Source organism: Manis javanica, chromosome 14, assembly GCF_040802235.1.
Source record: "Manis javanica isolate MJ-LG chromosome 14, MJ_LKY, whole genome shotgun sequence".
Lineage (NCBI taxonomy): Eukaryota > Metazoa > Chordata > Mammalia > Pholidota > Manidae > Manis > Manis javanica.
Genome location: NC_133169.1, coordinates 47,414,668 through 47,428,377, shown reverse-complemented (window position 1 = coordinate 47,428,377; position 13,710 = coordinate 47,414,668). Strand labels below are relative to the sequence as shown.

Genomic DNA, 13,710 nt, shown 5'->3' with positions numbered 1-13,710 from the left:
CAGATACTGATACTGGTAAGTTTTCTTCATTAGGAACCAAACTGCTTCCTGGAGTCTAGGATTTATTCTGGCCCATAAATCATTTTCCTTCGCTTTCCACCACTGGAGATTTTGAGCTGGAAAAATTTGCCCCATTAGTCACCCCTTGTTCTTGCCTTTGTAGAGGCAGTTACATGAGGTTTTCTTACTATCTGCCTTTTCTCTCAGTTCTTCCAGCTCAGCGCAGAGACGAACTAAGGCACACTTTATCCTGAGACAAGGGAGAATTCACATTTTTGTTGATTATTAGTGCCCTGCCTGCTGGGAGGGCAGGGAAGCTGGGCTGCATGGGAGGCCCTGCTCCTGCTGTTGATAATGCTGATTTACGGAGTTCTGCTGAGGATATCAAGCATCTTATATATTGTAGGCATTTCCCTTCCTATTGCTCATGTTATTTAGACATTGCTAAGCTAGATGGCAGCTCCTGAAACACATGAACTCAACGACGCTTATCCGTGTGTGAGTAATCTTCAAGTAATATACTTAAATTTTCAGTGAAGGCTTCTGAAGGTATAACAATTTTGGTAGAAAGTTCTCTGTGTACAGAATAGACCTGTGTTGGCAGCCGCGCTCAGAAAATAGCGCCCAATGCAGGGCAGCCGGAAGGCCCCGAACTTCCTAATGACAAATCATCCCACACCACTAAACTACATGCTAATTGCGCCTTGGCATAAGGACCAATGAGACCCACCAAATGGTTATGCTAATAAGGCATATGGAGCCGCACCAACCAGGTCAGAGCATGAGAACTATATAAGCAAGCCTCTCCTTCCCCTCTGGGTCCTGCCCAACTCATTTGTTTCACAAAGAGCTGAAGAATAAAGCTTTCTGCAGAAGAATCCTGCTGTTGTTGCATGCTGTTCTTGCTGGCGAGGACAGGGCACGCGACAAGTGGTGCCGAATCCCGGGAACCAGAACATCACCGGCACAGGGAGGACCCTTCAGACATCTGGAGAGGATTCAGAACTGCAGGTCAGAAGAAAGCCCGGAGGGGTAAGTTCCGAGAGGCCCCTGCTTTTTAGGATGATGGTTGATGGTTCTCTGTAAATAAGGAGGCACCATGGGGAATGCACCGTCATTAGTCACGGCGCTGCAGACAGCTCTCAAAGAGCAAAACTTGAAGGTCTCCAGCAAAGTCTTAGGATCTTTTGTGAAGGAGATAGACCGTGTGGCCCCCTGGTTCATTTGTTCAGGGTCCCTCTCAATCCCGAGCTGGGACAAACTGGGGAAAGATCTTGATAGAGAGGAGGAGGAGGGTAGCCTGAGGGGAGGCAGCAAGCCCCTCTGGAAACTGATTAGAGCTTGTCTGCAAGATGAGAGATGTGAAAAGGTAATAAAAGAAGGTCAGAGAGCATTGACAGATATCCAAGAGAGCATGTCAGAAACGGAACAGGAAACAGAGAGCGTGCGCGGCCGAAAAAAGGCCACAAAAACGAAGGTAAAGAAACCTCAGAGTGAGGGAGAAAGCCCGCCTAGGGCAAAAGCGAAAGAGCCCCGAGAAGCGAGTGACGATCGCCTCGGAGAAAATAGTAAATACCCCTGGAAAAAGTTGAGGGACCTCCAACTCTTCAATAGGGAATCTGAGGAGGAATTAACGTCCGCAGAGGAAGGGGAAGAAAATAAAACCGCAGAGTGCAGAAGTAAGGGAACCGGCAAAGTTGAAAAGCGGACCAAGGAAAAAATGAAAGCAGGGTGTCCCCCGACGCCCGTTGCCCCGCCACCTTACGTGAGTGGCGCACCCTCCTTTTGCCACCCAGATACTCTTCAGGCAATTAGACAAATGTTTCCTGTATTTGAGGATAACGGTGTACGCTCTCACCAGCCCCTGAGCCATAAACAAGTTAAGGAGTTAGCAGAATCCGTTCGGGCTTATGGGGTCAGTGCCAACTATACCATAGCACAAGTTGAGAGATTAACAGAGACAGCCATGATACCCGCAGACTGGCAATATGTAACTAAGGCATGCCTTTCTAGTATGGGGCAATACATAGAATGGAAGGCATTGTGGCATGATATCAGCATGACCCAGGCACGCGCAAACGCGGCCGAAGGACAGCCTGCATGGTCATATGATATGCTGACAGGCCAAGGACAGTGGGTAGCCAACCAGACCGCCTTCCCCTTACAGGTATACGCACAAATAAACACGTGCGCCGCCAAGGCATGGAAAGCCCTCACCAACAAAGGAGAAGTATCAGGCAATTTGACAAAAACTATTCAGGGACCGAGCGAGCCATTTTCTGACTTTGTCGCTCGTATGATGGAGGCCGCAGGCAGAATATTTGGAGATCAGGAACAAGCAATGCCCCTAGTGGAGCAATTAGTATTTGAACAATGTACCAAGGAATGCAGACAGGCGATAACACCCTGGAAACAAAAAGGGATACATGCCTGGTTGAAAGCCTGTAGAGAAATAGGAGGGCCACTCACCAATGCGGGCCTAGCCGCGGCCATATTACAGAGCCACAAACAAGCCAGGATCACTAACAGAAGTATCAAATGCTTTCAATGCGGGAAATTAGGACATATAAAGAGAGAGTGTAGGAGCCCAGCTTCAGAACAAACAACCCAAAAGACCCCTGGGTTGTGCCCTAAGTGTAAGAAAGGCAGGCATTGGGCTAATGAGTGCCGGTCTATTAAAGATATAGAAGGGAAACCCTTAGAACTGCCAAAAAACGCCCAGAGGGGCCCCCGTCACCAGGGCCCGCAAATATATGGGGCAACCAGCACGCAAGTGTCATTCGGGAACAACCAGGCCCTCCAAGGAGAGTCACTTCAAGTTCCGCGGGATTGGACATCCGTGCCACCACCAGAATAGTGTTGACTCCACAGATGGGAGTTCAGCCTATCCCTTCAGACTTTAAAGACCCCCTACCACCAAATACCATTGGGTTACTCCTAGGGCGCTCTTCTGCTGCATTGAAAGGCCTGGTAGTTCATCCCGGAGTTATAGATCAAGATTATGAAGGACAGGTAAAAATCATGTGTTCGGCTCCCAGAGGAATCTATCCTATATCCCCGGGAGACCGCATAGCCCAGCTCTTAGTTTTACCTAGTCTCCAAGCCAATTATCCTGCTACCAACACGGAGAGGGGAGAAAGGGGCTTCGGCTCCTCTGACTGGGATTCAGCCTTCATAGTATTAGATTTAGCAGACAGACCAAAATTAACTCTTCAAATAGAGGGAAAGAGCTTTGAGGGAATCCTAGACACTGGAGCAGATAAAAGTATTATCTCTGCAACCTGGTGGCCCTCCAAGTGGCCTGTGACCCAATCCTCACATTCATTACAAGGTTTAGGATATGAGTCAAGCCCTTCAATTAGTGCCAAACCATTGAAATGGCGAGCCCCTGAAGGACAAGAGGGTACAGTCACCCCTTATGTACTCCCTCTACCGGTCAATTTATGGGGGAGGGATGTCATGAGAGACTTAGGCCTCAAACTCATTAATGAATACTCCACCCCCGCCCAAGGCATGATGATGGACATGGGATACATCCCTGGCAAGGGGCTGGGGAAACACCAACAGGGACACATAGAGCCCATCCTGCCCAAAGTAAAGAATGACCGTCATGGCCTGGGTTTTTCATAGGGGCCATTGAAGATGCCATGCCCATACCTTGGCTCACAGAGGAGGCCGTATGGGTTCCTCAGTGGCCCCTATCCTCTGAAAAATTAGAAGCAGCTCATTGCTTAGTGCAAGAGCAGCTCCAAGTGGGACACCTAGAACCCTCTGTGTCCCCATGGAACACACCCATATTTGTAATCAGGAAAAAGTCAGGATCATGGAAGTTGCTTCATGATCTGAGAGCAGTAAATGCTCAAATGAGAATGCTTGGACCCGTACAACGGGGACTGCCACTCCTCTCTGCCTTACCCAAAGAATGGAAAGTGCTCATAATAGATATTAAAGATTGTTTCTTTTCTATACCTCTAAGCTCCAAGGACAGGGAAAGATTTGCTTTTACTTTGCCAGCTATTAACCATGAACAACCCGATGCCAGATTTCAGTGGAAGGTCCTCCCTCAAGGAATGGCAAATAGCCCCACCATATGTCAACTGTACGTTCAGCGAGCGCTAGACCCAATTCGTAAGACCTATCCCACGCTAAAGATCATCCATTACATGGATGACATCCTTCTTTGCTCCCCACAACCAGCAGAAATAGAAGAAGCATATATAGATCTCACTAGATCCCTAGAAAATTGGAGACTGAATATAGCAAGCGAGAAGGTCCAAAAATCTAGTGTTAGCAAATTCCTAGGAGCAACCATTTACACAGATGTAATTTGCCCCCAAAAGCTTGAGATAAGACATAATCAATTGCGAAATTTGAATGACTTCCAAAAACTCCTAGGAGATATTAATTGGTTGCGCCCATACTTAAAGATACCCACCACTGAATTGACTCCACTATTTAAAACCCTAGAAGGAGACCCACAACTAACGTCACCGCGCTCCCTCACACCTGAGGCATTACAAGCCATTCGCAAAGTAGAACAGGCTTTGATGACAGCACAATTAAATAGAGTGCAATCGAATGAACCCTTTGAGTTGTGTGTGCTTCCCACCCCGGAGCTGCCAACAGCAGTTTTATGGCAGCACGGCCCACTGATCTGGATCCATCCCCAAGCCTCTCAGGCTAGGACAATAGAGTACTATCCGGCAGCCGTGGCCAAACTTGCTTTGAGAGGAGTAAAAACCTCCATGACACATTTCGGAGAGGCTCCAGCTAAAATTATAACCCCTTACAGCGTAGAACAGATACAAGTATTATGTGCTATGAACGATGATTGGGCCATACTTGCTTACAGTTTCTCAGGAAACTTTGATAATCATTTCCCTAAACATCCCCTCATCAACTTCGCCAAAAATCATCTCCTAGTATTTCCTCGGGTCACTAGCCTAACCCCGCTGCCTCATGGAAAAACAGTTTACACGGACGGGTCTAAGACAGGCACAGGTGCCTATGTCCATGATGGCAAAGTTGTGACAAAAGGCTACACGCCTGACACTCCACAAATAGTGGAATGTCGCATAGTCTTAGAGGTCCTACAAATCTTTCCTGAACCTTTAAATATTGTGTCTGACTCCTGTTATGTAGTTAATGCAGTCAAATCTCTAGAAGTGGCCGGGCTAATCAAAGCGTCCAGCCCAGTAGCCACTTTGTTCAAACAGATACAATCAGCACTACTTCATAGGCAATCTCCTTTGTATATAACTCATATCAGAGCACATTCAGGCCTTCCCGGGCCTATGACCCAAGGCAACCACCTGGCAGACCTCGCAACCAGAAATATAGCTTTTCCCCTGCTAGACCCTATCACCGCAGCTTCAAAATTCCATACACAATTTCATGTCACTGCCGAAACACTGCGCAAGCGGTTTAGCATAACCAGGGCCGAAGCTAGGAACATTGTCCTTAGCTGCCAACATTGCTGCAGCTTCCTTCCCACACCTCATGTTGGGATCAACCCCAGAGGTATTAGGCCTTTACAAGTTTGGCAAATGGATGTGACGCATATTTCGTCTTTTGGGAAACTGAAATATGTACATGTATCCGTGGATACTTGTTCAGGAGTCATCTTTGCCTCCCCATCGTCAGGAGAGAAAGCTTCCCATGTCATCCAGCACTGCCTTGAGGCTTAGAGCGCATGGGGGTTACCACAGATTCTGAAAACAGACAATGGCCCAGCCTATACCTCTACAAAATTTGCTCAATTTTGTCATCACATGGGGATAAAACATATCACTGGCCTTCCCTACAACCCACAAGGTCAAGGGATTGTGGAACGCACGAACCGCACGCTCAAATCCTATTTACTTAAACAAAAAGGGGGAATTGAAGATATACCCCCCACACCAAAAACTGCCATAGCCCTAGCACTTTTCACTATAAATTTTTTGAATCTGGATGCTCAAGGCCATACAGCAGCAGATCGCCATAATCAGTGGCCAAAAGACCCACAAGAACTAGTAAAATGGAAGGACGTGTTATCTAACCAATGGAAGGGCCCGGATCCAATCATAATCAGATCCAGGGGAGCTGTGTGTGTTTTCCCCCAGGGTGAAGAAAATCCCTTCTGGATCCCGGAGCGCCTAACGAGGAAAGTCCTAAACAAAGGAGATGACTTCGCTATACCTCCTGACCCTGCTCCTGACACTGGAGACCCCGACTCAGGGAGTATTGAGATGGGGAATCCTGTCTGCCTTTCCTAAGCCTATGCCTGTCCGTTTCAATGCAGCCGTTTTTCCGCGCTTTTTCACTACTAATGCTAGTATGAACTTGCCCTACTTAGTTAAAGACACCCTAGTAGCTCCCCTGGGAGAAAACCGATCCTTTGTAACTAATGGGTCATTATGCTTCACCACTCAGAATCTAGCTGGCTGTATCTCCCTGAAATGGAGGAAATACGGATGGTTCAGTGACATAATTCTAGAGGCCAGTAGCCTCCCCGTTATGTCAGCTAAATTTGAAGGGCCTAATAAGGAAGGGAGCCCGCCCTATAAGAACATGACTATCCACCAGATGGTTCTCTGGATCAATGGCACATTTGTACACTCTCCCAGGAACAATTCCACCGACAGGCCTCATCAACCCAAATATGCCTCCCATTGTGTGGGCGACTATGAGGGAGAGCTGTGGCCCTGGACTGACTGTCAGTCAACTTTAGTAACGTGGGCAACTGAGAGGCAGGAGTTTACCATCTCCCCAGATATGGAGGGACGGCCAGCCAATGAGGCTTGGTGGCCAGTAAAGGTGCTCGAAGGCGAGTTTCGTCAGCAGCTGAGCATGAACCCCTTCCATAAATGGATGCTGTGTGGAGTCAATGGCTCGTGTACCGACCTCTCCCCCTTTTCCGCCCTCCAGGGTGGGGGAATCGGTGTAAAAAATATCACCTTTTGGTGCGAGAATAACCACATGCGCGCACACTGGAACATGATCATGACCCATAACAACGAGAACTACACGTGTTCAGCAAAATCAGGTCCAGAGTCACCTAATTCCCTTTTTCCACCTTCTCCAGTATGCGTATACCCCCCATTTCTGTTTATCTTATCCAATAGTATCTTTGACTCCTGCTCCAATGAAACCTGCTTTCTGTCTCAGTGTTGGGATGTGCGTAACTTTACCAATGCTTTGGTAGTCCGCATCCCCCGTTGGGTCCCTGTTCCCGTAGACGCCCCTAACACCATGACTCTGTTTCGAGAAAGGCGCGATTTCGGTGTTACAGCCGCCATAGTGCTCCTGATCTCCGCGACCGCGGTCGCAGCCACCGCCGCTGGTATAGCTTTAGACACCTCCATCAAATCGGCTACAGAGCTCAATAACCTTGCAGCCTCAGTAGCTTCTGCCCTGGACCAACAGTCCACACTTGATGGCAAACTGAAAGGAGGAATAATGATCCTCAATCAACGCATAGATCTCGTGGAGGAACAAATAGAGGTGCTCTGGCAAATGGCCCAATTGGAATGTGAGCGGAAATATCGTGCCCTCTGCATCACTAGCATTCAATATAAAAATTTTACACGGGCAGCTAATCTGTCACGAGACCTGTCCCAGTATCTTTCAGGAAACTGGTCCCAAGACTTCGATGGGACACTAGAAGAGCTGCGGCGAGAAATTATCCACATCAACTCCACCCGTCTAGATATCTCCGTAGCGGAAGGACTCTCTTCCTGGTTCCTCAGAGCTCTCTCCCACGTCAAGGAGTGGGCGGGCATGGCTGGGATGGGCGTGTTCCTGCTTGGAGGTCTCATGCTCTTACTCTGGTTGTTATGCAGACTCCGCAACCAACATAAGCAGGACAAGGTGATCTTGCTCAAGCCCTAATGGCGATAGACGTTGGCGCCTCTCCCCAAGTGTGGCTGAACATGCTTAAGAAGGAAGCTCGGCTTTAGCTTGAGGTAGCTCTTGCACCCTGAGCCCATGTGGCACTGCACCAGGCCCGAGTACCTCAATGCTTAATCACAGCTTTCTTTAAGAAGCTCATGGTGCAAGAGGGTTGAGAAAAAGGGTCCAAACCCTTTGTACCAAGCGGTCCCAACGCCAGCCAGAGGATGCGAGGCAAAGCACTGCAAGAGGTCTTGGACCCCTCTGAGAGGCATGCCTGACTGCATAGGGGTAGATGCCCAGAACCCCTCTCCAAAAAGGGGGCATCAGGAAGTATGATGGAGGTCAGGCCTCTGTCTCCGCCTCTGCTGGCAAGTTCCGCCTTGAGCTTCTGTTAGACAAAAAAGGGGGAGATGTCAGAAAATAGCGCCCAATGCAGGGCAGCCGGAAGGCCCCGAACTTCCTAATGACAAATCATCCCACACCACTAAACTACATGCTAATTGCGCCTTGGCATAAGGACCAATGAGACCCACCAAATGGTTATGCTAATAAGGCATATGGAGCCGCACCAACCAGATCAGAGCATGAGAACTATATAAGCAAGCCTCTCCTTCCCCTCTGGGTCCTGCCCAACTCATTTGTTTCACAAAGAGCTGAAGAATAAAGCTTTCTGCAGAAGAATCCTGCTGTTGTTGCATGCTGTCCTTGCCGGCGAGGACAGGGCACGCGACAGACCTGTTGGCGGGTCAGCAGGAAAAAGGATACGCTGGTGCTAATTGTCCCCATCGCCACACCACGTAAGGCACCAGCCACTCTGTCTGGTTGGGGTGAGGCTGAAGAAGAAAAGTGAGTTACATTCACACGAATTCATCAGAGAGAATTTTAGCTTCCTTTTCCTCTTTAATACCTTATAATATTTTAGAATTTGATGACTATAGTTCATATGTCTTCTGATGATAGAGAACATTCTTTTTTAGTCATTGCTTTGCAATGACTTACAACATAGCTATTGTCCAATGATATAACTGCATATCAACAGTTTATATGTCACCTGCCTCTGGCTCTTCATCCTGGAGAAATAAAAAATGAGCTTACTAGGCTTGCAATATTTTAGGGTAATTTCAGTGTTTGCCAATTTGGAGAATACATTGTGGTTTTGTATGGTGCTTAATGGATTGTCGACTTTAATGAAATGCTATCATGTGTTACCCGCTGTATAGTATGTAGCAAAACATTCATTTGCTGTCAGGTTTGCATAATTGATATCATTGGTGACAGTTCACTGACTACTCTGGGGGTGCTAGAGCTCTGTGGCAAGGGCTGTTTTTCTTTTTTATGATGCTTGATATATAGAAACGAGTTGTGTAGAGAAAATAAACAGTAACCAAAGCAGTCAGATAATAGTTCTGCTCACATATCAGATTAACTGGGATCAGTTTTTCTTCAGAAAGAATATTTGAAGTGTTATTAAATTTACTATGATCACTTGTTTGTTAAGGTCCAATTGATGTTGCATAGATGCATTGTTTTTAAATCGATTTTAATTTTACCTGAATTCAGACCTTTGTGAAGCAAACTTGGAACTCTGATTTCTAAATAAAGGACTACAGTTTAATGATGAGGGTTTCATATGGCCTTTGGGGTGAAAAAGAAACAAACAGTTGTTGACTGGGGATATGTAAAGGATTTTCAAGCAGTACTGACGGTACTCTTGATACTACTTCTGAAGAAGGGAACATAAACTTTTGTGGCACTAATTCCAACAATTGTGTAATTTTCTCTGGCAGTGCTTAGCAGCCCAGGTTTATAAGCTTAATTATATTAACAAGGCACAATGTAATCAAGAGTTAATTGTGCTTGTAAATAAAATGGGGATTCATCTCAAATTGACTCACTTTCCTGATTGCAGGAATAACTGCCTTGCTATCCATTACTTGCTGAATAAAATCTTACAGTCCTTAGCAATAATATTAGGTACTCAGTGAACACACCTGTCCCCCACTCTCCCATTCATAAACATTTTTCATCATCCTATTACACTCTTAACAATGACTATGTTCCAGTCTGCTTGCCATGCTCTTAACTGAGTGGAACTACTTACAGCTCTATGGAGAAACCCTTTTTTCTGGACTTTATGTTTTCATTCATATTTGCAGAAGACACACCTGATAGAGGGCTATTAAAAAAAATTTACAAAGAACTCCTAAAATTCACAATAAGAAAAGTGCATAATTAAAAAATGAGTGTAACTCCAGGGGGTGGAATCCTGAGGCAAAATACCTCTAAAACAGAAATCAGTCAAAGGGAGATATTAAGTTAAGAAACCCTTTTATTTCTTACAAGCAGTCCCATCTCTCTCTTGACCTGGCTGCAGCAGCTCCACCCAACCTCTCTGGTCCAGATAAACCCTGTCAGGCCCTTGTAATTACCTATTGATATGCAGATGAACTGTTTCTCTCCAGCTCTTGGAAACACCTGATGCGCAGATACACTAAAGCCAGGTTAGAAATTCTGGAAATACTGCAATTTTACCCGCAATGGGCCAGAGACCTTAACAGACACCTCACCAGATAAGATATGCAGATGGCATGTAAACATATGAAAATTGTATGTCATCAGAGAAGTGAAAATGAAAACAACAATGAGCTACCACTATAGTCCTGTTAGAATTGCCAAAATCTGTGACACTGACACCACCAAATGCTGGTGAGGATGTAGAGCAGCAGGACACTTTGGTGGGAATACACAGTGCTGCAGCCGCTTTGGAAGACAGTTCAGTGGTTTCTTAGACAACTAAATATACTCAACATATGATCTGGCAATCATGCTTGTTGTAAATAATCCAAAGGAGTTGAAGAAGTATCTCATCCAAAAGCCAACATACAGATGTTAAAAGCAGCTTTCTTCATACTTGCCAAAGCTTGCAAGCAACTAAGATATTCTTCAATAGGTAAATGGGTAAATAAACCATGGTACTTCGACACAATATAATATTATTTGTCACTAAAAAGAAGTAACAGGAATAATAATAATAATAGTCATTATAATATCAGCTAATATTCATTGAGAAATTATGTGCATGATTTTTGTGTTAGAATTATATTGTGTTCTTGCCCACAAATATAATGGATATTGTACTAATGTGTAATACAAGGACTGAAGGACCAGCACTACGCAGCCTCTAGACAGATGGGATTTGTTTACAGAAGTGTCAAGTTGGATCTTAATAGTTATTCTATTTTGTAATAAATTTTTATACTGATAACCAATTAATTTAGTATCTGTGCTATTAAAAGAACACAAGTAGGACAGCGAATGAGTTGAATAATACAACCCTGGTTTCCAGGTAAATAGAAAAGAGGACTCATCTTGAGAATAATAAGAACTTGCCATCAATAATATTAGGCAACAATTTTCCAGGAATTATGCTAAGCTTTTTATATGAATTACTTAAATTTCTTTCTATGAGGTGAGTAATGGCCTTGCTTAAGAAATATATTCAAGCTCAGGTAATTTGTAAATGAATAAATAGCACTGTATTTAGACCTTTTTGATGGCACAGTCTAAGTATATAACCAATAAACTCAAGAGATAAAGGAAAATTTGCATTTAACAGCAGAAAAGGAGGAAAATTAACCTACCCATGCATTTTCAGAAAGTCAGATTAAGTCAGTCCAGGTCACCTCTTGGTAGATGAGCAGAAACTTTTAAAACTGCCTGGTGTCACAGGAAGGGGCAGAGCAATTTCACCCTCAGGGGCAGATAAAAGGACAATTTAGGTTAAAAAAGAAAAGGTGTTGACAATACTGAAATGGAAAAATGAAATAATTTACATTGAATAAGTAGGGATTTACACTTCATAAAAATGATACAAGTAAGGCAAATTCTAAAGAAATCCACCCTTTGCTGTGTTTTTCTTTCCTTCTTATACTAATAGATCTGCAAAGGAAAGGCAGACCACAAGGTAGCCAGTTATTCTGCCTCAGCCCATTATTCTCCATTTCTTGGTATTGATCACCTCATCCTCTTTCTGCCAGTCAATTTTGATTGATATTGTGAATAGAAAATTAGTTGTCTTCAACAATAAGTTCTTTGTGGTAATATTTGGAAGTATTCCATTATCGATTCTGATCTTTGGTAACTTTTCTTTTCATATGTTCACATTTTCTGTCATTCCTGTAACAATTTTTGAGCTTGTATAGTAACAGCATTGCTAAGCCTACTAGCACAGCTCCTCTTTAAGATCTGGAATTTCCATTCATGGTATTATTAATTTGTGTTAGGGTCCAGGCTTCAGAGGCTTCCCCAGAGAACAAACTACACAGGCATAGAGATGTAAATTCAAGCAAAGTCTTTATTCAGCCAACTAGTTGGGGTCCAAGTCAGCCCGACGCAGCGGGTCTCAACAAGGACCCTGAGCACTCAGAGCCAAGGGTTTATATAGCAATTTCAAAGCATTTAACTCATAGCAATTTTCTATAACTATACATTATTCTTGCAAGACATATATCCTGGGGTTAAGCAAGGGCAGGGTAAGACTACTCCTCAATGGTTAGGGAGGTTCTGCACGATAAGCTTGGTATGTAAGATTTACTGACCAAGGTTAGCTGACCAAGGGTCACAGCTGCCCACCACCCGGTGCTCATGATTAACTTGTTTTTCAAGGCCTTACCCAGTTCCAATTTTTCTTTCTAAGTCACATACTCAGAAAATGGCTTCTAGGCCTTTAAGATGGCTATGCTTATGCTAACCTATTTCTATTCTTACATTCCCCTCTTCTTCTTGTATCTATTTCAATCATGAAATTAGGGGTCATCTGTTTGGTTAACACTCTGATAGTTCTGTCTCAACACTATGATTTGCACGGTGCTAATGCGTTCTTTGATAAAGGTAACACATGGAGTGACTCCGGTTTGGCGGGCCTACTACTTGTTAGAATAAGCTGGGGTGGTGCTGATTACTTCTGTCTTGTTGTAGAGGGAGGTGTAAGTTTTAGGAACTCTCTCAATGCAGGTTCATTGCCTACTTGCAGAGGATAAAGTGAGTCTCGGTCTTTGTCTTCTACAGATAGGGACTCTAGCTGCTGCTAGGGAAAAGGGGCGATGACCGCTCTGGCTGCTTCGTGCTGAGAAGGGGGTGCAGTAAAGGGTGCAGCTAGGTCTCTATTACTGGTCAGTTGAGAGGGCTTCAGAAGGCTGGCACTTCTATTACTATTTGCAGTTTTGTGGCTTCTAGGCAAGATAAAACAAATTGTGTTATTAGGTTATGTAGCAACATCTGGAGTTGGATTTTCTATTCTGGAGGCTGCAGTTATTGAAACAATACTTTTCTCTAAAATCACCCTCATTTTTATTAGAAGTAACCAGGTTAAGAAAATAATTAACAGCTGGCTTGATCATTTGCACAAGTGCAGCAAGAAGAGCAATTGATTACACAGGCTCTTTTAAATATGCTTTGCTGGAACTTTTTGTAAGGAATTTCAGATTGAACTTTTAAAGGCCTCTTGAGGCCAGACAGCCAAGCTAGACTTGCCATCAGGCTTTGCCTGCAGTACCTGTAGATTTGGATGAATTCTTCTCTTCTCGAGGTCTCTGAACCTGCCAGGAAGTGACCTTCTTTACTCACCTGGTAAGGCTGCTGGGAACTCTGTAAGCAAGGTACCAGGCCAGTTCTTCCAAGGGGCTTTGTTGGCTTTATAAAGTCAATCTTAGTTCCTTAAAGTTGTTCACATCTGAGTCCATGCACATGTCTCTCAGGTATGACATTCCAGTCAAAGCCCTGGCAGTATAACCAGTGTTCTTAAGTAGTCTTCTCACAAGGAAAGCAGATTCTTAT

General features: G+C 44.6%; 1 protein-coding gene across 1 annotated transcript; it reads left to right on the top strand.

The window, feature by feature from the left end:
* The first annotated feature begins 602 nt into the window (after positions 1 to 602).
* On the top strand, positions 603 to 8,558 carry LOC140846142 (uncharacterized). The gene is made up of 2 exons (XM_073221626.1): positions 603 to 1,032; positions 6,105 to 8,558. Exon 2 carries the CDS (start codon positions 6,166 to 6,168, stop codon positions 7,870 to 7,872), a length of 1,707 nt encoding a protein of 568 aa, XP_073077727.1. The 5' UTR covers positions 603 to 1,032; positions 6,105 to 6,165; the 3' UTR covers positions 7,873 to 8,558.
* Positions 8,559 to 13,710: the final 5,152 nt, after the last annotated feature.